This window comes from Scheffersomyces amazonensis (assembly GCF_036850825.1).
Source record: "Scheffersomyces amazonensis strain UFMG-HMD-26.3 chromosome Unknown RJT21scaffold_2, whole genome shotgun sequence".
In the NCBI taxonomy this organism is placed as follows: Eukaryota; Fungi; Ascomycota; class Pichiomycetes; order Serinales; family Debaryomycetaceae; genus Scheffersomyces; species Scheffersomyces amazonensis.
In genome coordinates, this window is record NW_027042742.1 from 2,860,896 (window position 1) to 2,881,587 (window position 20,692).

Below are 20,692 nucleotides of genomic sequence, written 5' to 3' on the forward strand. Positions count from 1 at the left end.
ATTAGCAAGTTAATAGCTAATAGCAGATCTATAGTTGAAAAAATTTACTGTTTAAGCGAGCTTTAATTGGTATTAAGGTTTTTGAAGTAGTATTTGTATCAGGCGTGACTAGAAATAAGAATTATTGAGTAGTAAAAAGAAACAATTCTAAAGCCGGTAAGATCCCAAGTAAAGTAATTTAAAGTTAGTTATTGACCCACTCACTCTGAACTTTAATAGATTGTTGAGCAATGATTGCTGGACATATAATATTACGTAAGTGCTCAAACCTTGGACGGCTGACGATGATTACCTTGTGTGCTAGCAAAAATATAGTTTTAATGAAAGTAAAGTATTGATATTAGGAACGCTATGAATAACGAATTTGAGGTTAACAGGCCCAATAACAGTATAGATTTTAAATAGATAAGGTATACAGTGAGGCAATATTGATCAAATTGTATAAAGTGGAGAAGAAATAGTTATAGTTGAAGTAGTATTAAATTTTTTGATGTCTTTTGCATTCTTGAGCCTCAGTTAACGGAGATTTCCATGCTACATTAAACACGTACAAATATCTGCGTAAAGGAACTTCACTCTGTGTAGTAGTATTATATCATACTGTCCAATCTCTAGAATCAATTATCGGTTCAATGCACTCTGTAATAACCTCTTAATGTTATGTACCCCATACTTTGTTCAGTTATGACTCTAATCGGACTGCATACAGCCTTTGCCGAAATGACGTTATGAGAAGTTACTAATTATATCTTATTATAGATCTGATAGATTGATCGCAAAACATCTTGCTTGTAGATAATGACGGATGAAAATAGCAGGCTATTGAAGAATAAATCTTTGCCCAATGTTAGTTCTGCTGCAGGAGCTTTAAGATCTCCAACACCGACTGTTCCACGTCTACTCACTCCAGGAAGACCACCATTATTCTCCGTACCGTCGAGTCAGTCACTCCGATCTATGAAAAGTTTAAATAGCATTAATGATCCGCTAGTAGATACCTATATCAATAAAAACTATGGTTCTAATGGGAGAAATGGCCTTTCAGATGATGATTTAGTTGGTCTGTCGGTGCTTAACTTCAATATATTCAATAAGCTTAATAATTCAAAACTCGATAAAGTGGCATATTTGGCATACTATCTTCCAATTTTGAACTGGTTGCCAAAATATAATATTAGGGACAGTCTATTGGGAGATTTTTTAGCAGGAATATCCTTAGCTTCCTTTCAAATACCTTTAGTCATGTCTATAGCGACATCTTTGGCACATTTACCTCCAATTACAGGTATATATTCGATTATCTCGGCAGCTGTTATGTATTCTATCCTCGGATGTGTACCTATTCTCATTGTTGGTCCTTCACCTTCCACGGCAATCATGTTTGGTCAAATGATAGAACAAATTATTCATGAGAAATCATTCGAAGCATTTTCAGAATTGGAAATCCTGTCGGCTATCTCATTCACAATGAGCGCAATTTTACTTGGAGGTGGCTTATTAAGGTTTGGATTCTTAGATAATGTCCTAAGTCGAGCTCTCTTAAAGGGATTTATAGCAGCTATGGGTTTAATCATGATCATCAATGAATTCAGTACGGAGCTTGGGTTGGTAGAATTAGCTCAAACTCAACCTCATTTAACTACCGTGGATAAACTCTTGTTCATAGTGAGATACTATAAGAAAGCACATATTCTTACATTCACAATATCTAGTATAACTTTGGCCATTGTTTTGGTGGTCAGATACGTAAAGGGCCTATTAGTCAATAAATACAAGAAGAAACTGGCTATATATTTCCCTGATTTATTATTAATGGTGGTTTTAGCCACATACTTATGTCAAAAGCTCAAATGGTATGAAAATGGAGTTGAAATAGTTGGCAACATTAATTCAACATCAGCATCTTTCAAACTCGTAAATCCTTTAGACATTTCCAAACTTCCTCTTTACAAAAAGACATTCTCCACGGCATTTCTCTGTGCCATATTAGGGTATTTTGATTCAACTACGGCAACAAAAGCTTTAGGTGCTAAGTATAATTACAATGTGTCTTCTAATCGTGAATTGATTGCTTTAGGGTCTTCAAATTTTGTAGTTAGTCTTGTCAGTGGATTGCCATCTTTTGGTGCTTTCGGAAGATCAACAATTAATATTTTGGCTGGAGCTACAACTCCTATGGCAACTCTTATTATGGCAGCTTGTACTGTATTGGCTATTATATATTTGTTACCCATGTTATATTTCTTACCTGAATGTGTCTTAGCACTTACTACTACTATCATTGGTATAACGGTTCTTCAAGAGATTCCTCATGATCTTCAGTTCTTCTGGGCTATTAGAGGGTTTGATGAATTAGGACTCTTTGCACTTGTTTTTGTCACTACTATATTATGGAGTGCTCAAGCAGGAGTTGGTTTAGGTATTTTGGTGGCTATTGTCCGAGTAATTAGAAATAGTACGAGATCCAGAATTCAAATCATGGGAAGAATTCCAAATACTACTGTTTTCAGAAATGCTGATGCACTCATAGAAGAAAGTTTTGCGGGATTTGTAAATGAGTCCACTGTGAATTCTCATAATTCATCTTCTGATAATTTGTTACAAACATCATCCTCTCAAGTACCAGTAAGTACGCCTGAAGCCAAACTAACGCATTTAATTGCAGAAATTGAAGAAATTGAAGGGGTATTAATTATAAAGATACCAGAACCATTGAATTTTGCTAATGCATCAGATTTGAAATCAAGAATGACAAGAATAGAAAGATATGGATCATTATTGGTTCATCCATCCCAACCATCCATACGACCATTCAATAATCAAACCATAAAATTTGTGGTTTTTGACTGTAAGGGTATGAATGATATTGACTCATCTGCAACTCAGGTATTATATGAAATAGTTAGAAGATATGTGGAAGATGATTCTATTATTGTATCATTCAGTAGAGTACCCACCAACGGACAAGTGAGAGAAAAATTTAAAAAATCAGGCATTGCATCGCTAGTTAATCAATGCAATTCTAAGCGACAAGACACGACAAATCTTGACCCATCCTGGTCATCATCAGGGATGGGTGATGGGTTCTTTCTCAGTATAGATGAAGCATTAAAGTCGATTGATTTTCAAAACGTTTAAGATAAGGACTTTTTTTTATTTGCAGCAATTAAATGCGGTGCACGACATTGACATTTCGACAAAACGCATAATTATCTAATCGTGCGACATTGTCATAGTAAGCAAATGACCAATCCAGACTTTAATTTCTTTTTCCAATCCCTATGAAAAGAAAAGCTCTTCCAGCAATATTTGCAATCAAATATCCCATTGTGGGCAGATTTATAGCTATATATAGACGGCCTTATTCGGTCTCGGATTGTTTTCATTTGCATAGTAAATTAGTTATCGTTAGACATGTTAAATAAAACCAGATTTGTAGTTCAAGTACTGAGGAGATTAGCATCATCGACTCCAGTGTCGAAGCGGGGACCACCTAACAGGCCCGAACCGAATAGGTCAGCCGAACATATTAAGAAGTATTCCTTTTATGATTTAGTATTGCGAACCCCATCACATCCTACACATCCAATTGAAGCTCTGTTAATGAGTGCTGACGAATTAAAGGATTTAAAGAAACATACAAAAACAACATTTGAAGGAAATTATACGTTGGGAGACCTCACACCACAACAGAAGATTGAAAGAATATTTGGAGGTAGAATAAAGGGAGAAGGTCCAAAATCATCCAGTCGATTATTAAGAGGTGAATCCAAAGTAATTGCTGGAATAACTGTTCCTGCTAAGCCCAGTGAACCAGATAATTGTTGTATGAGTGGATGTATTAATTGTGTATGGGAGTTATTTAATGATGATATTAAAGATTGGAATTCCAAACGTAAACAGGCTGCTACTTTATTAATTTCCAAAGGTGGTAGGTGGCCAGAGGACTTTGATGCACCTCTTAAATACTTAAAGAAGGAGAATTTCCCTAAATCCTTAGCTAATGTACTGGATGAAGACATTCGGAGCCATCTCAAAGGTAAATCTTCCAAATCTGATGAGGATGAGAACTGGTCTAATGTACCAGTTGCTATCCGAGTCTTTGCTGAAACTGAGAAACGGTTGAAAGCCAAAAGACTTAATCGAACTCAGACCACAGCTCAACTATAATTGCATTGCATTAATTCATTATACTACACTACATTCCGTTGATTTTTCACAATAGAAATATAATTATGTATTTTATATATTTATTACACTATATTTATTAGAACTCCCTAATCGTCCAAATTAAGACCCTTGGACTTGTAGAATTTCTTAGCTTCATCAATTTGCACCAATAATTCCTTATACTTGTCTTCCTTATCCTTGAACGTAAGAACACCCCATCCTAAAGTACCTAATGCATACGATCCAAATGTCACTAGACCCCACCATGGCAAGTATGGTAATATTTCTTCATGGATTTTATCACTGGTGGGAATCACTCCGGTATATAACGCAAAGTATATGGCAGATAATGCAAAAACCGTTAAAATGGCTTCAGTTGCTTTAGTCATGGTTACTCGTTGGTTATTATGTTGGTAAAGTAAACTGTCTGAATTTTAATGTCTGTCTTTACATCACTTACGTGTTTACTTCTTTCGTGTCTGGTGTCAAATTTCACACTTTGTGGACTGCATATAGTGCTCCGTATATTATTACTATTACTATTACTATTACTACAATATCATTACTACTGCTGACCTATTCATGGATTATATCCTGTTTTATGAAACCTACTAATTGACTCAACTTGCTGGAAGCATCTTCATTCATTTGATCTAGCTTGTGCATTATGTTGGCTTCATCGACTAAAGGAGTGGGTTCCTGATTGATGGCTTCTTCATCTACTCCGACATCTACATCGTCATCATCTTCAGCTTCCTCTTCGTTGTCGTTATCATTGGTATCACCAATTTCATTTTCATTTTCATTTTCATTGTCGTTGCCATTGTCAGTATCCTTTCCGACCGTTTGTTCGGCATTCTTGCCATTCTCTTCATCGCCCTCCATGACTTGATCTTCATTGGCAGTATAATCTGTATTTATTATTTTATAGATTTTATTCTGATCAGTAGATTCCTCTCTCACTATTCGATTCAATTTGTACCGAATTATTCGTCTTATAACTTCCATTGTTTGACGATTAATCCAACCGTCTTGGAAGTCAGGGATGTCCCGTAAAAAGTCGCGTCCAAAGTATTTCCGATGATTTTCAATAATGGTAGTAATGTCTAAATCTACAATATCACCAATTTGATATGTAACTGTTGATGGTAAAGTTACTCCATTAAAGAACAAATATTCTGAAACTTCAATTTCTTGATTGGTCTTATTCTTTTTATTAGCTTCTATTATAGTATTGGGTACCATCCTTCTTGTATTTTCTTTAGGAACTACAAATCTTAATCCTGGTATTCTAAAATATTCTGATTGATATATCCAAAATGATTTATCACTCTTTGGATCAACTCCAAATTTAACATTACAAAATCTCCAAGGTCCACTTTTATAGATAAAAGTTACATAAGGTAATGCTTGTTTAACGTACCGTCTGATATCTTCTGGTACAATATCTTCCAATTGTTTTCTCAACCAAATCGGTTTCAAATCAAAGATATCTCTTGTCCAATTTATACATTTTAGTAACAAATACTCAGGACTATTTACAGGATATGCCTTTGAAGTTAATTGACTAAGACTATCAATTAATTCAACTGCTGGTTTATCAGGTACGATATTAAAATTATAATCAATCATTTTAGTATATAATTTAACAGAATTTTTAGTTGAAACTACTCGTATCTCTCCACTTTCAGCATCTTTTACAGCTGTAGTGAACGGATTTTTTTGATATCTAAAATCGAATGGAAATCTAATTGGACTTAATATCGGAGGTGGTGGTAATTGATGATCAATATCTTTAAAATATTCTTTGGAAGTATCATTGAAATCATCCATAGCATTAAAATGGTTTTTATTATCAAAATATTGTCTTAATGTCTCGAAATTCTTTGATTCAAGGATCAGGTTATTGAAATCTTGAACTACAGAATTATTCTTGGTAGAAACTTGAAAATCTGCAATTGACTTAAACAGATATGTTTTATCTATAATTGCAACCGGTTGAGTTCGATGAGTAGGTGTGTTTTCTGTTGCTGCGTTAATTTCAAGTAATTCTTTAACAGAATACCTGGAAGGATCATCATAATAATCCTTGGGTAAACCTTTCTTTGGTACTGAAACTTTTACTAAAATCTTTTCACTAGTATTGTACAGGGATTGTATTGGATGATGAAAGGGATCATTTCTTAATCGTAATTCAAGGGTATTCTCTAGTGTTGTGTGACTAGTAAGATTACTACTTTTATCATGAGAATTGATTACTTCTGAGATTCTTTGTTTACCACCAATCATCAGTATAGCCTTGTCAACATTTTTCACTATTAAGGGTAATTCCACGGCCGTAACATGCGGGATATCCATAGAATGCTCCTCGGCTATATCATTCTTGGGCATTTGTTCAGCTACTGTTATTTGTTCAATAAGTTAGTCTTCTCTTTAGTATTGCTTATTGCTTATTGCTTATTGTTTGTTTTGCTTTAGCACAGACTTTTTTTCAATATATCCTTGCCGCAATACTAAACTCAAACACCTTATCTAGCATAGTATCTCCAGTATAACAAGGCACATTTATAGTATAATTATGATGCTGGACAGACTTATATGTTCACCGAAAGTCTAGAGTTATGTCCCGTTATTTGAAATATGTAGATAGATAAGTTCTATTATGATTAAGGGATTAGATATCAGGAATGGCTGCAACAATCTGCTTCGGTAAGTCACAGTTAGAACAAGCACTGACTAACCTAAAACTTGAAGATTGACTATGCTCCGTAGTAAAGCAGTTTATGATACAAATTGTGACGTAAAGTATAACAGTTATGCATATGCCATATTCAAGAATTCTTCAATTAGTGATGAGTAGCCACTATTATTATGAAGTATTCTTTTTTGTTTATATATGTAGAGTAATGCAAGAACAGTTGCATCAGTGTATAGTAGTGTTTACACAATAAGATAAGCAATATCCCTAAAATAAGTATATCTGCTAGAGATGTTAGGGTTTCACTGGCAACTAAGGGTGTGTGTATGGGAGCCTTATCAGGGAGATAACAAAGATGCGCATTATAATAAGGAGGTATAAAACAACCTTAATTGCCCTCCAAGAAATTAAGCTAGAAAATTAGATATATATAGTATTTGTCTTTTAGTTTAGTAGTATCAGGTATGTTTTCGATGTTTTCAAATAGTATGTCCTCTTCGGTGAGTACGTTATCAACCTTAGAGGAAGATTCCCCACATTTGGTTAACACAGAATCAAGAAATCAAGGGATGGCTTTATATAGTTCTTCATCAGGGGATGAGACCCCATCAGCTTATGAATACAGTGACTATTCAGATGATAATGGTCCGGAATACACTACCCAAGCCGTTATCAAGAGAAATACAGTGATGTCTATTACTCGTGGTTATGAAAGTTCGTCTAATGATGAATCCGAAGAGACTGAGGATGAACTGGTGCAAGTGGCACTAAGTTCAATATCTACGAATTCAAATTCATTGTCCAAAGTTGAAAACACTGAATCAGACAGACTATCCAGATTTGGTGCTAAACATAGTGCTATGATGTTCTGTGTACAGTATCTTGGGAAAGATAGTCAATCAACATACACCAAATTAATTCGATTTTTGTATGACAACTCACGTCAATTTGAACTGTCATCTAATGTGTTGTTGCTAGTAAGAAGTGCAATTGCTTGTGCTTATGGGGGTCGTAAGGAATTTAATGATTTACCTAATCCATATAGTGTTGGTAATTTATCCAGACAGTTTTCAGGGGCTTGCTCTAAGTCGGGAGAACTTAATGTCTCGCTTTTTTGTGTGTTGGGTCATATTTTACTTCGTTATGCTAGTCAATTTGATGGTAATGATAAGCGATCACTTCAACAGAGAGTTCCTGGTTGCAAATATAAAGCAGCACAATGTCAGAATAAGATTGGAGGACCATATATATGGCTTAGGGGACGGGTTAGAGGGAGTATTTCGGCCACGAAATGGAGGATCTTGGGAGAATACTCGAGAGTACCCTACGATCAATTGGTGGCAGATGCTACATGTAGACTCTTGGGTATTAACATTGAACTCAGTAGTGCCGAGCTGCAACTTTTAGCAGCATTCTTGCATTCAGTAGAGTAGAGTAGAGTAGAGTAGAATAGTAGACTAGCAAACTAGTTAAAGGGAGTGATGGGAATAATGATAATAAATTATATAGGAGATTAATATATATATACGGATACTAGTTAAGGTATTACCGGGTGCCAATACCGGCTAATTTATGCCGCTAATTGCTAAAATCCCTGACTATAGTTTATGGACTTTGGATCATATTCCATATTGTGCAAGGCACATGACATGACCGAACAAAGAACAAAAGCTCGGTTCAAAAAAAGTGACGCAGCCTAATGAAAATAATCCACTCTCATTGGCCAACATATTACCGAAGCCAAATCTGGAGGAACATCCACAGGTAACTTTTTACTATGTGCGAAAATTTACCAGTGGGTGGAATGAAAATTTCCAAAATCCCTTTAAATAGGGACACTTTTCTTTCTCCACTCGTAATAGATTATTTTTTAAACTATATCGTCAATTGTCAATATGTTATCTAAAGTTGCTACTAGAGCTTTTTCTTCTTCTTCTTCTGCTGCCTATAAGGTTACCGTTTTAGGTGCCGGTGGTGGTATTGGTCAACCATTATCTTTATTATTAAAATTAAATCATAAAGTTACTGATTTAGCCTTATATGATTTAAGAGGTGCTCCAGGTGTTGCTGCTGATGTTTCTCATGTTCCAACCAATTCCACTGTTAAAGGTTACAATCCAGATCAATTAGATCAAGCTTTAACTGGTTCTGATGTTATTGTTATCCCAGCTGGTGTTCCAAGAAAACCAGGTATGACCAGAGATGATTTATTCAATACCAATGCTTCTATTGTTAGAGATTTAGCTAAAGCTGCTGCTGACCATGCTCCAAATGCTGCTGTTTTAGTTATTGCTAACCCAGTTAACTCTACTGTCCCAATTGTTGCTGAAGTCTTCAAGCAAAAGGGTGTTTATAACCCAAAGAAATTATTCGGTGTTACCACTTTAGATGTTTTAAGAGCTTCTAGATTTGTTTCTGAAATTGCCGGTACCAACCCAGTGAATGAAAAAGTTACTGTTGTTGGTGGTCACTCTGGTATTACCATTGTTCCATTATTATCTCAAACTAACCACAAGGGTTTAGATGTTGAAACTAGAGATGCTTTAATCAACAGAATCCAATTCGGTGGTGATGAAGTCGTCAAGGCTAAAGATGGTGCTGGTTCTGCTACTTTATCCATGGCTCAAGCTGGTGCTAGATTTACTGGTGCTGTCTTAGACGGTTTAGCCGGTGAAGTTGATGTTATCGAACCAACTTTCGTTGATTCTCCATTATTCAAGAGTGAAGGTGTTGATTTCTTCTCATCCAAGGTCACTTTAGGTGTTGAAGGTGTTAAGACCATTCACCCATTAGGTGAATTATCTGACCATGAAGAAGAATTAGTTAAATTAGCTAAGGAAACTTTAATCAAGAACATCCAAAAGGGTGTTGACTTTGTTAAGCAAAACCCATAAATATGAATTAAACTAGCTAACGATATCCTTAAATCTGAATAATAAAAATTCCATTATTTATCTATATACAGAACTATCAATATTAATTTGATATAACGTTTAATATAAGATTTATAAATTGTAAACCTAATAACTATTTCTTCGGGAGTATGGGAATTCTAGTATTAATTGAGTCACGTGTATTTGGACCGGATTAGAATGAGGAGAGACACGACCACTTTCTACCTCTTTGGGAGTTCGCATTTATTTCCCAATGAGGTGTGCGCAAAAAATCTCGCAGATGGTTGCGAAAATATGTCAAAAAAAAAACAAAAAAAATGAAAAAAGTTCTAAAAATGGACAAAAGTTTTTGCGACTTCATTGCCAAATTCAGTAAATGAACAATTAAAGCTGAAGAACTTACTACTTTAAATCTCAAAAACTTAAACCGTTACCGCAGCGAGAGAATGCTTGGAGTTGTCTTATGATTTATCAATATATAAAATACGAGCTTACAAGTATGCATTTCACATTATTCGATACGATAAATCTCGATACGATAAATCTGACATGTCAATTTCATGATTGGGTTGTAGAGCTATTAGATCTTTAGTAGAGTATGGATGCTTCTAATTCTTTCAATAGGCAGTGATTAACAACACGTTAAAGTGGCTAAAGAGAGAGGCAGATTGCCCTTGATATTACATTTTGATTGGTTCGCAGACTGCATTTACTTGATTATCATAATAATGAATATGTCAAGCAGAATCGCCGATCACCGTATGACTTTCAAAGCCTGTTTTGGCTATATCATAATTTCAATTTCCGCAGCAATGCTTACTGCTTTCCGGTTTAATATAAATCATTCCATAAAAAAATGAAGCGCGTCTCATTCCTCGAAAAAAAAAATTGACCTCGGAACTTCTAATCCGATCGGATAATATACTTTGCGTACAGTCGGCAACAATAAATGGGGCGGAGAAAGAAGAACAACTTCTACATATTCAATTATATTGTTAGCAGGTAAGACCGAATAATCTTAAAAATCGTACGAACGCTTTAGAGCAAATGTCATTCCATAGAATATAATTGATTTGAGCGATATATTGGGAGGAGGACAACACTCTTCTCAAGGGAAATTGTGTGAAATTTTTGTATTTGGCGAAACACTAAGTGAATCTGCCCCACTTAGCAACTACGAACCATAAGAAAAGATTAATAATCTAATTGAAATGCATCTAATATAATATACTACGTAATAATAATGCAAACCAAAGATTACACCACTATTTTCGGAATAAATTCCCAGAGAGGTTGGGAACTTTGCTCATTTCATTCCCGGAAATATGAAAATATTTCTCGGGTGGATTTTAAGTTTCATCCGATATCTAAGGCTCTCATCTACTGTGATATTTAACTATACAACAGTATTTCTCCTCTTACCGATGATATCAATTTGTTATGGTTTTGGCATATCTCTTGGGTTAAGATCTATGTTTATTTATATAAATATGATGACTTCTTAGTCATAGTAGTGTAATTGAAAAGTTCGGCAAAACAATCCCAAAAAAAAAAGTGCTTCATTACCGCCTCAACCTACTCCGGATTTTTTACTGAATTAGTACATAATGGTCCGCAATAATATCTAGTATGTGGGCCATGGGCATAGAGTTAGAATATGATATATAACATATATGAATCCAGTAGTAAACAGCTAAACGACCTGAAATCACCTTATTTGATCACCGATATATGAAGGAGACAAGAAAATGATTGATATAAGCTTAAATCCTAAATGTAATATAATTGTCAATTAACTACCAGCATGCAATTTAAGCACCAAAGCAGAATAATGTTCGTTGCATCATTGAAATAACAATAACAATAAATAGTAGCAGTACAAAACAACATAATAAACTATAGAGCCATATTTACCAAGATTGCCCAGTTCGATCACTAAGTGTACCAATTAAGCTGGTGCTCCGCTTTTGTACACGCATTTTTTTTCTTCTTTGTCAATTGTCAATTTTGTTTTCTTGTCTCTTGTGACACGCGTCAATTCCGACGTGTTGCGGAATCTGCAAAGCGCTCGACGTACCCTCGGAATTCACTGGTTAGCTGATTCATGTTGTTACACATTTCAGGATACTCTGGTAACACAGCAACCACAGAACACCGAATTGTGCTGAAGAATGACAATGACAAGGACTCGTACCAGTTATCTTACCCATCAACCATCACCAAATAAATCACTCAACGTTGAGTAGTCAATTGGATCTAACGATCTATTAATAGAGAAATGCCCGAAATTGATAAAAGTAGAAAAAATTTAAACAAAAAAATACAAAAAATAAGCAAAAATAAATAAATAAAATAAAAATAAAATTAGAATTAGAATTCAGAAAATAAAGAAAAGAAATGAAAAAAAAAAATAAAATAAAAAAAGAGTAATACTGTAAAAAAAAGAGAGAGACACTTTACCTTCAACTCGTCTTAACTATCAACACCTCCAGCACAAATTGGATGTCCAGTGACCTCCACAAACTCAGCGTCCAGTAAACCAGTGCTCCCGTGACTCGCCAGCTTAATGGACAAGTTTTTAATGAGCTCACCAGCTCAACTATCGCAACCATTTGACGTGGGCTCGGGCTCTTCCAGTACCAAACATCATAGTAATCATAATAATAATTCGAGTCTTAGTCATGATAGTGACAATAGTGCCATTCTTCATTTATCCAATGTGGATATGTTTGAATCTGGTGATGGTCACGATGTTTTACTTCCACCAGATTTACTCAATTCCGCTCAATCGCTAAAGACTACCGATGATCTATCGTTGGACGAAGATTCTCATGACTTCGATCATGACGAATTGGTGGTGCCGGTGTCTACAAATAATCCCAGTAATAAACAGGCTAATTCTTCTTCATTCTATTTGGCTGATACGGACTTTGACTCGGTAAGTCAGTACGATACAACACTAACCACTAGTGCTGCTACTCATAATCTTCAACAGTATCTGCAACAACAATTTGTAAATTCCAGAAATTTATACCTTGACGATGGGTATGGTTCCCAGATGAATTTGGGTGCAGGCTTTCAACATAATCACAGTAATACTCACAACCACCAGTATCAGTCACAGCCTCGGATCTCCAATCACCAGCAGAATTTATCTATATCTTCAAACTTTTCAGTTAGCCAGGAACCCCCCTCTCAGCATATTCCTCAGTCTAATTCCACCAATACGCTATACTCGGTAGAATCCATACCTCAGCTTTCATCGTCGGTCTCTAACCAGTCGTTATCGGACTCGCCATCATCGTTACCGCAGCCTGTTTCTCAGCAGCAACAACAACAACTGCAACAACTGCAACAACCATATCAACAATTTAATAATGCCAAACAGCAAATTATGGCTACCCCCCGAAAAGGTGGACGCAAGAAATCACTTTCTGTATCTTCAACCACTAATTTATATAGCACACCCATGAGATTCCCTACTGGTGCTATGTCGCCTGTCAATTTGGCCAACCCATCTCAAACATCCAAAGTTGGCAAAACTCCATATTCTTCTAAGGCTAAGGGCCATTCAAGATCAAGATCTAAAATGTCCTTAGATGCTAGTGCCAACTTGGCTCTTGCCACAAGATCTGCGTCTATTCAAAACTTGAATAATTTAAATCCCTTTTATACCCCTTCATCATATATATCTCCTCATCCTAATCATAATAATCATAACAATAATATTGATTTGGATGATATTGGTACTCCTCTATTAACTCCCAACCATTTAAGAAACAATAGCTCAATGACAACTCAGAATAATTCGACATATTTTAGTCCTATTAATTCCCATACAAATACAAATTCTACTAGTACACATATAAATTCAACTGGTTTGCCATTTATACTAAAGAGACATGATACTCTTGATTCTATAAAGATAGAGGATCAAGATGATGATGCACTTAAACAATTGAAGAAGGCTAAATCTTATTCCAGTATATCTTATGCCAGTAGAAGAGCTTCTACAAAGGATAAGAGTGGTGGTAATAATGGTAATGGTAATGGTAATAATGGTAACAATTACTTGAATGAAGGTACAGATATAAGTGAATTATCATTGAATATTCAAATCCCTACCCAACAGGAATTACAACAAGCAGGAATAGACGAAGCATCCCTTTATTCATCGAATTCTACTCCAGGAATCTTCTATTCTCAGAATTCTCCTCTGGTAACGTTTGGTCAACCTTTAACTATTAATCAAGCATCGATTAAATCATCAACGGCTCCAGCTTCTGCTCATGAATATGATTCAAATATTTTCAAGCCAAGTAAAGGTATTGATCTTTTACTGCCTTCAATAATAACTAGTGGGAATGATAATATCATTAATCCAAAGCATTCGAGTAACCTGCATCATTCATCATTCACCAAGTCATATCCTGCTTCAATTGACTTGGCATCTATTGCTACATCTCCAATGAATGATAATGGTAATGGTAATCAAGGTACTACTAATAATAATCTAGGTATGACTGAAAGTAGTAGAGTCTCTAGAACTTCTTCAACTGCATCTTCTCAAATATATTCCTCAGGAATGACTCCATTAACTCATACCACCACTAATAATAGTGTTGGTGGATTATTACCTCCTATAGCTAATTATTCCGCAATCCCCCAACAGGAATATTATAATAATTATTCAATGTCATTGGCTGCGAATGTAATGACCGGTGCATCAACAATGTCACCCAATGACTCATCATCTGGTTTATCTGCCAATTCCAATTTAGATCGATTAATTCCTACTAATTCTATGAAGGCAGTTAAACCAAAATCTAAAAAGCCTGAACGAGAAATTGATTTGGCTAAAGAAGCCAAAAAGAAACATAAGTGTCCAGTATGTGATTCTAAATTCCAACGTCCTGAACATGTAAAGAGACATTTGAAGAGTCATTCTACAGACAAGCCCTTTCAATGTGATGAACCTAATTGTGGTAAACGATTCAATAGAAAGGATAATTTGAAGGCTCATCTCAAGAAAATCCATCAAAGGACTACTTTTAACATATGATGTTTCTCGTACATTTAACTTTATTACATTTGCATTTATATAGACAATAAACAGCATCTATAAAATTAACCTAAGCATTTCTAACCACTTCATCTATGGCTTGACAAAAGTAGTCAACATTCGACTTATTAATACCTGCAACATTAACTCTACCAATATTAGTAGAATAGACATGATGTTTAGTTATTAATCTTTCATTTTGAGCAGGGGTTAAACCTGAAAACCAAAACAATCCATTCTGATGAATAACGTGATCCCATTTACCAGGAGTATTTAATTGAACCAATCTATCATAAATCTGTTTTCTAGTATGATGTAATCTTTCAGTAATTTCAGCAACATCATTTTCCCATACTTTCCATAATTCCGGAGATTGAAAGATAATAGATCCAAGTCTAGCTCCAAAGGCTGGAGCAAATGAACATTCATGTCTGAATAAAGCAGTAAGAGTACTTTGAGCATTGTCAACGTAATCCTTGTCTTGTACTACAACATGTAAAGCTCCAACTCTTTCACCGTATAATCCTAAATTCTTGGCAAATGATTCACAAACAATGAATTCTAAATGTTGTCTATAAAAGTATCTTATAGCCCAAGCATCGTCTTCAGTATTTCCAGAAGAAAATCCTTGATAAGCGTTATCAAATAAGATGAACAATCCCCTTGTTTTAACAATTTCAGCAATTTTAATCCATTGATCCTTAGTAAAATCAGCTCCAGTAGGATTATGACAACAAGCTTGAAATAAGAATACTGAATTAGAAGGAGCAGATTCCAAATTCTCAGTTACCGAATCAAAATCAACAGCTCTGGTAGTTTCATCATAATGATTATAAGTGGTGACAGTTCCCCCTATATGTTCAATCATACCAATATAATTTGACCAACTTGGAATTCCAAGATAGTAATTAGTATAACCAGCTTCCTTTAAGAATACAAAAGCCATATGTAAGGCTCCTGTACCAGAAATGGTTTGTAAAGAAGCCAATTTTCCTTCTTGAGGAATATCATTACCGAAAACCACTCTTCTGGCTCCTTCAATAAATTCAGGAATCCCTGACATAACAGTATAACTATGACCAGGATCATTGGCTCTTAATATTTCTTTAGCCTTTGCTACTGATGGGAATAAATATGACTCTCCGGACTCTGACTTATAAACTCCGATAGTCACATCCACTTTACGATCATCAGTATCTTCACTGTACTTGTTCATGATTTGAACAATAGCGTCTGGTTCCTCTCTTTCTAATTTGGAAAACTTAGTAGTAACAGTCATGGGTGCAAAATATAAGATTAGTTAATAAATAGGCACGTGATAAATTATGAAGCACTAATTAAAGTTAAGTAAATAATATTAAATAAAGAAAAGTAACAATCTACACACAATTCAACTAAAACCAAACCAACTCCGAGATGGAAATCCAACTCCACTTTATAGTGATAAGGCTGGGGTATTAACGCTGTGGTTGCTAAAAGGTAAACTACGGCAATTGGAAAATTTTTTCTGACGACAGCCTCACCGCACTTTTACCGTCTATTGCCGTCTGCGGTATCGGGCCATTCAGTGAGCAGAAATCAGCTAAGGGAAAGAGAAAGAGAATAGGAAACTTTTTAATTATAATTGCTAAGTAAATTGCTATACTGTATAGAAATGAAACTGTATAACGATAACTACTAAGGTTATGAGCGGGGTAATTTCACTGCGTAATTTACAATTATAATGTTATTTATAGTTGTGTAACGTCGGTACATACGGTGCATATCTGTTTCACGATATGAACATCCGTCTGTGATGTGGCATCAGTTTGTAGAAGATCGCGGAATAGCGGAAGCGAAGTTCCTGCGATAAACTTTGCATTGTTAAGTATTAAGTCATCACTGGAATGTCCCTGTTTGTTAGTACTTAATTGTTGTAATTGGATTAAGAAATCATAGTAGGGTCTTAAGTATAAGCTACTAAACATAGAACAGTCTTTATCATATAAGGAAGCAATAAGCTTATCTAATCCTATTTCCTTAGATAAGAGAGTATGATTGAAAATTCCTATAGCCTTTAGTTTTTGTAGAGTTACTTCTAATTGGGGAGACGAATCTAACTTACCCATGGCAGAAGTAATCAATGACCGAATAAGTAGAATATTGTCAGAGGAATAATGACTGACTACATTGAAATTGGTAATGATGGCCTCTATAAGGTATAGCTGGATTAACTGATCATTAGTAGAATCAATGATCGACTTCCATAGCTTGCTAAATTCAAAGACACCACTTTTATGATCCCCTTCTTCGTCTTGTGACAACAAGAATTCATGACGGATTAACTTATAGATAAACTTGAGATATACCGAAAGTATCTCTGGGTAAAAGTCTTTATTATCTAGAATGATTTTGTTATAGGTTAACAAAGACTTATAGTTACTTTCACTTTGTAGTATAGTATGAGCAAGCACACCATTCATGAGATTGGCTAATGGATGTAAAGATTGGACTAATATAACATCCGTAAGTTTGATTCTTGATAAGATTAGCAGCACAAATCCCGACAATCCATCAGTAATATGGGCAGCGATGAGCTGTCTAACCTGTGAAGCAGTGGCTTCATTATGGATGTAGTTTCCAAGATATACCACACAGGCACATATTAAGTATGAATCCACCTCATATTCAGGAGGAGTATTCTTTATCCCCTTAAGTACATCTATGATAAATAACAAGTCTTCAGCTCCCTGGGTATATGATTCAATGAATAGGAAGTTGGTTACTGAAGGCACAAAAGATCGTCTGACCGATAATTCAGTTATCCATTGCTTCGGAGTCACAAATAGCGACACTAATCTCTTAAACGCATCTCTTATTCCATCAATATTGGGGATCTGACTATAACCAGTCACTATCGCCAAAGTTTGGAATAGTCTACCCAACACCAGCTGATAATCCTCATCAGTGGCATCAACCGACACATCACCCACTGCTGATTCAATCACTCTAAGCAATAGTTCAATCACTCTGCATACACTGGACGCCTGGTCCTGTGCAATCTCCTGACCATTATCTACAATAAGTTCATGCAACAACTCGATATGCTTGTCGTACGCAACGACATCTTGCGATATCTCAGAGTCAATAGACTTCAAGAAGTTCAATGTCGATTCGTACAACCCATACTGATACAATTGCTTGACATACTCATTCTTATGGTCCGTGTCGTATATGAACTGAGACAACAACAAGACAATTCTTGTCCCGATCTCTTCGTCGGTCGAACTGAGCTCTGCGGAAACACATTTCCAGAACGATAACGTTTCGGAGTCTGACTTCATAACTTCACTACGATTGACATCATTGAAGGCCATACTGTTAATAAGTACACGCAACCCTTCTAGCTGGACTTGTCTATTATTAGTATTAGTAAAGGCATTACTGACAATAGTCGTTAGTAATGGTAATGATTGGGCAATGACGGGGTTAGCTCGGACTGTCTCATCTCGTAACTGATCTCCCAATGCTTTGAGTGACAAAACGTCTGAATAGTCCTTCTTCAATAGATTGAGAATGTCATCTACACTGTCTCCGACACTTTCACTCATGGTTAATGTCGTTTCGGGTATATCAGTAGTTAGTTGATGTGCTTCTTCGGACATTCCCTTTTAGGCCAAATTTTTCAAAACCCGCGCACTATTAACATTATTAAGTAAAGTGTAAGTAATACATTAACTACGAATACGTATATAACTAAATCAAACTATGGAACTTTTCTATTATAAATAAGAATGTATAAATGTCTGTCTGTCTAAAAGTAGATACTGCAGACACTGTAGTTTTGCACTGGCACTGTTTTTACTATATTTATTTTTGTATACCGGGGGTGTTTCATTAAATTGTCGTGGGCTAAGCTTTTCGGATTTCTCTCTCAAATGATCTCTCACCATTTCGTAAGCCAAGAATGAATCTCACATCGATACAAAGACTGAGACTGTGAAGCATAGGTAAAAGATTGAGAAGATCCCGATCACTTTGGTCATTAATCCACCCTTCAATCATTACTGCATTATCTTCATGAAGAGCATAACTGATGGGAGAATTATCCAAGATGATGACATTTTTCAATTCCTCATCTCGGATATATTTGGAGAGATCTTTAATATATCCTACTCCAGGTCTGAATGTACAGTCATTTCTATAATATCTTTTAGTAAACACTTTGGGAGGCTCATCATCTCCTGATTTCTCAAGTTGTTTCATTTTGTTATTGCTATTGGTGTTGTTACTATTAGTGTTACTGGAATTATTATTATTATTATTATTATTGTTTTTAGTTTTATTCTGATGCTCTATGATATCACTTTCAAGCCAATCAATAATTGGATCAGCATATTCTTTGACACTGGCTGTAAAGATCTGTAATTCAAACCATTTCGATATCTCTTGAAGGAAATAATCACAATATGGACGCTTATGTACATAATACAAAGTAGCCATATTATTTAATTTAATTTCAATCATCTTAGGAGCATAAGAGCTTGTCGAACTGAATGAACGCGGAGAACCTCTCGATAAGGAATGGATGAGAGTTTCATCAAGATCTAAAATTAATGTCTTTCTCTTTCTCTTTTGAGGATTCCGAATGAGTGGATATAACCGTTGTGGAGGTGGGATTATATATTTGGATGATGCAGTAGGAGATTTGATTTTATTGGAAAAGATATTCTCTTGTTTGATTTGTTCAGTCTTATCGTCTATGAAAGATCGATTGTCTGCTGCTGAAGTAGAAGCAGATGATGATTTATGAGTATGATGTCGGTGGGAGTTATGAAGATCATTATTTGTGTAATTGTACTGATCTTCTGATTGTTGAGATTCTGGTTCATCTTCTTCCATTATACTGGGAGTCGTAGAATTACTTCTTGATGATCTTCGAGAGTTTGAATACTCACTCAGTGGCTCTGTTTCTGATTCAGGAGTTGCCACCATAAGTGCTTCATCGTCATCATCATTCAAAAGTCCCAATATTTGGCCTGTGTATACAAAGGGGAAAGTAATGATGAACCAGATTAATAACAAGGGCTTTATAAGAAGATAATTGGGAAGAAAGAATACTACTTGGAATGCAATGGAGAACAAAGTCTTTACCAAAGATCTCCTGTGTTTTAGTGGAGTAGTCTTTTGTTTAGACAAGTCTATTTCCAAATCGTCGTGTTCTATCTCTTCATCTTCTGAAGTAGTGTTGGATGATGGAGGTGATACTGTTTGTTTCTGTGGTAGTTTCAGTGGTTGTGATACTATTGTTGCTTGTTGTACTTGTTGTGGAAGTTTCTGATCATTGTCTATGATATCCTCTACTTCTAGTGGACTAGACGGTGGTAAGTCGTACGATGAAGACTTGGACGGATGGTATATGGATTCCAAAGAATTGACCAATATTTTCAATGAATTCATGACAGGGTGTGGATAGTGATTGATACAGTTTATAGGCAATTATTCATAGTCTTTAATAGGAGAGGAAAGTAGTAGATCACTTCTCAGTATATTCGCTAAAGGGTCCCTGTGGGCTAATTAGCCAGTAATATATAACCTATTCTTTTTCAATAAGGTACTATGACACTACAGATATAATATAATACAGTAGTGGGTTGAAGATTGTAGTCAGTAAATAAAAGTATCCACACAGTAATGTCTAAACCACTCGGTAATGTTACGGGTACGAGATGCTGTTATTAGTTTGGCACTATTTATTTACCGAGACCCACCAAAAAAAAAGATCACCCCCAGCAAACACAACCCACCGCAGCCAAACCCAAAAATAGGTCTCAGTAGCGGACAAGAAAAGTTAAGTAGCGATGGTCATCGTTGGGACTCATTAGTAGA

General features: G+C 35.5%; 10 protein-coding genes across 10 annotated transcripts; 5 read left to right on the top strand and 5 right to left on the bottom strand. All coding sequences in view use genetic code 12, as the record gives it.

Moving 5' to 3' along the window:
- Positions 1-662: 662 nt before the first annotated feature.
- On the top strand, positions 663-3,276 carry RJT21DRAFT_27493 (putative sulfate transporter). The gene has a single exon (XM_064883997.1). The coding sequence runs from the start codon at positions 799-801 to the stop codon at positions 3,136-3,138; it is 2,340 nt and encodes a 779-aa protein (XP_064740220.1). The 5' UTR covers positions 663-798; the 3' UTR covers positions 3,139-3,276.
- Positions 3,277-4,224, top strand: RJT21DRAFT_27539 (uncharacterized protein). The gene has a single exon (XM_064884000.1). It carries the CDS (start codon positions 3,415-3,417, stop codon positions 4,168-4,170), a length of 756 nt encoding a protein of 251 aa, XP_064740221.1. The 5' UTR covers positions 3,277-3,414; the 3' UTR covers positions 4,171-4,224.
- Positions 4,222-4,732, bottom strand: DPM3 (Dpm3p). Its single transcript, XM_064881473.1, has one exon. The coding sequence runs from the start codon at positions 4,557-4,559 to the stop codon at positions 4,278-4,280; it is 282 nt and encodes a 93-aa protein (XP_064740222.1). The 5' UTR covers positions 4,560-4,732; the 3' UTR covers positions 4,222-4,277.
- On the bottom strand, positions 4,628-6,947 carry RJT21DRAFT_27541 (transcription factor TFIIIC subunit). Its single transcript, XM_064884001.1, has one exon. It carries the CDS (start codon positions 6,559-6,561, stop codon positions 4,747-4,749), a length of 1,815 nt encoding a protein of 604 aa, XP_064740223.1. The 5' UTR covers positions 6,562-6,947; the 3' UTR covers positions 4,628-4,746.
- Positions 6,947-8,532, top strand: RJT21DRAFT_27489 (uncharacterized protein). Its single transcript, XM_064883996.1, has one exon. It carries the CDS (start codon positions 7,333-7,335, stop codon positions 8,299-8,301), a length of 969 nt encoding a protein of 322 aa, XP_064740224.1. The 5' UTR covers positions 6,947-7,332; the 3' UTR covers positions 8,302-8,532.
- A 153-nt stretch (positions 8,533-8,685) lies between these two features.
- On the top strand, positions 8,686-9,888 carry MDH1-1 (malate dehydrogenase). The gene has a single exon (XM_064881474.1). It carries the CDS (start codon positions 8,764-8,766, stop codon positions 9,760-9,762), a length of 999 nt encoding a protein of 332 aa, XP_064740225.1. The 5' UTR covers positions 8,686-8,763; the 3' UTR covers positions 9,763-9,888.
- A 2,252-nt stretch (positions 9,889-12,140) lies between these two features.
- On the top strand, positions 12,141-14,824 carry CAS5 (Cas5p; the record flags this gene model as incomplete). Its single annotated transcript, XM_064883338.1, has 1 exon — positions 12,141-14,824. The coding sequence occupies exon 1, from the start codon at positions 12,329-12,331 to the stop codon at positions 14,822-14,824; it is 2,496 nt and encodes an 831-aa protein (XP_064740226.1). The 5' UTR covers positions 12,141-12,328.
- A 35-nt stretch (positions 14,825-14,859) lies between these two features.
- Positions 14,860-16,329, bottom strand: AAT22 (Aat22p). The gene has a single exon (XM_064884002.1). It carries the CDS (start codon positions 16,101-16,103, stop codon positions 14,895-14,897), a length of 1,209 nt encoding a protein of 402 aa, XP_064740227.1. The 5' UTR covers positions 16,104-16,329; the 3' UTR covers positions 14,860-14,894.
- RJT21DRAFT_27484 (uncharacterized protein) lies at positions 16,234-18,504 on the bottom strand. Its single transcript, XM_064883995.1, has one exon. It carries the CDS (start codon positions 18,466-18,468, stop codon positions 16,555-16,557), a length of 1,914 nt encoding a protein of 637 aa, XP_064740228.1. The 5' UTR covers positions 18,469-18,504; the 3' UTR covers positions 16,234-16,554.
- A 9-nt stretch (positions 18,505-18,513) lies between these two features.
- Positions 18,514-20,588, bottom strand: RJT21DRAFT_119645 (Nem1-Spo7 phosphatase catalytic subunit). Its single transcript, XM_064881475.1, has one exon. The coding sequence runs from the start codon at positions 20,261-20,263 to the stop codon at positions 18,716-18,718; it is 1,548 nt and encodes a 515-aa protein (XP_064740229.1). The 5' UTR covers positions 20,264-20,588; the 3' UTR covers positions 18,514-18,715.
- Positions 20,589-20,692: the final 104 nt, after the last annotated feature.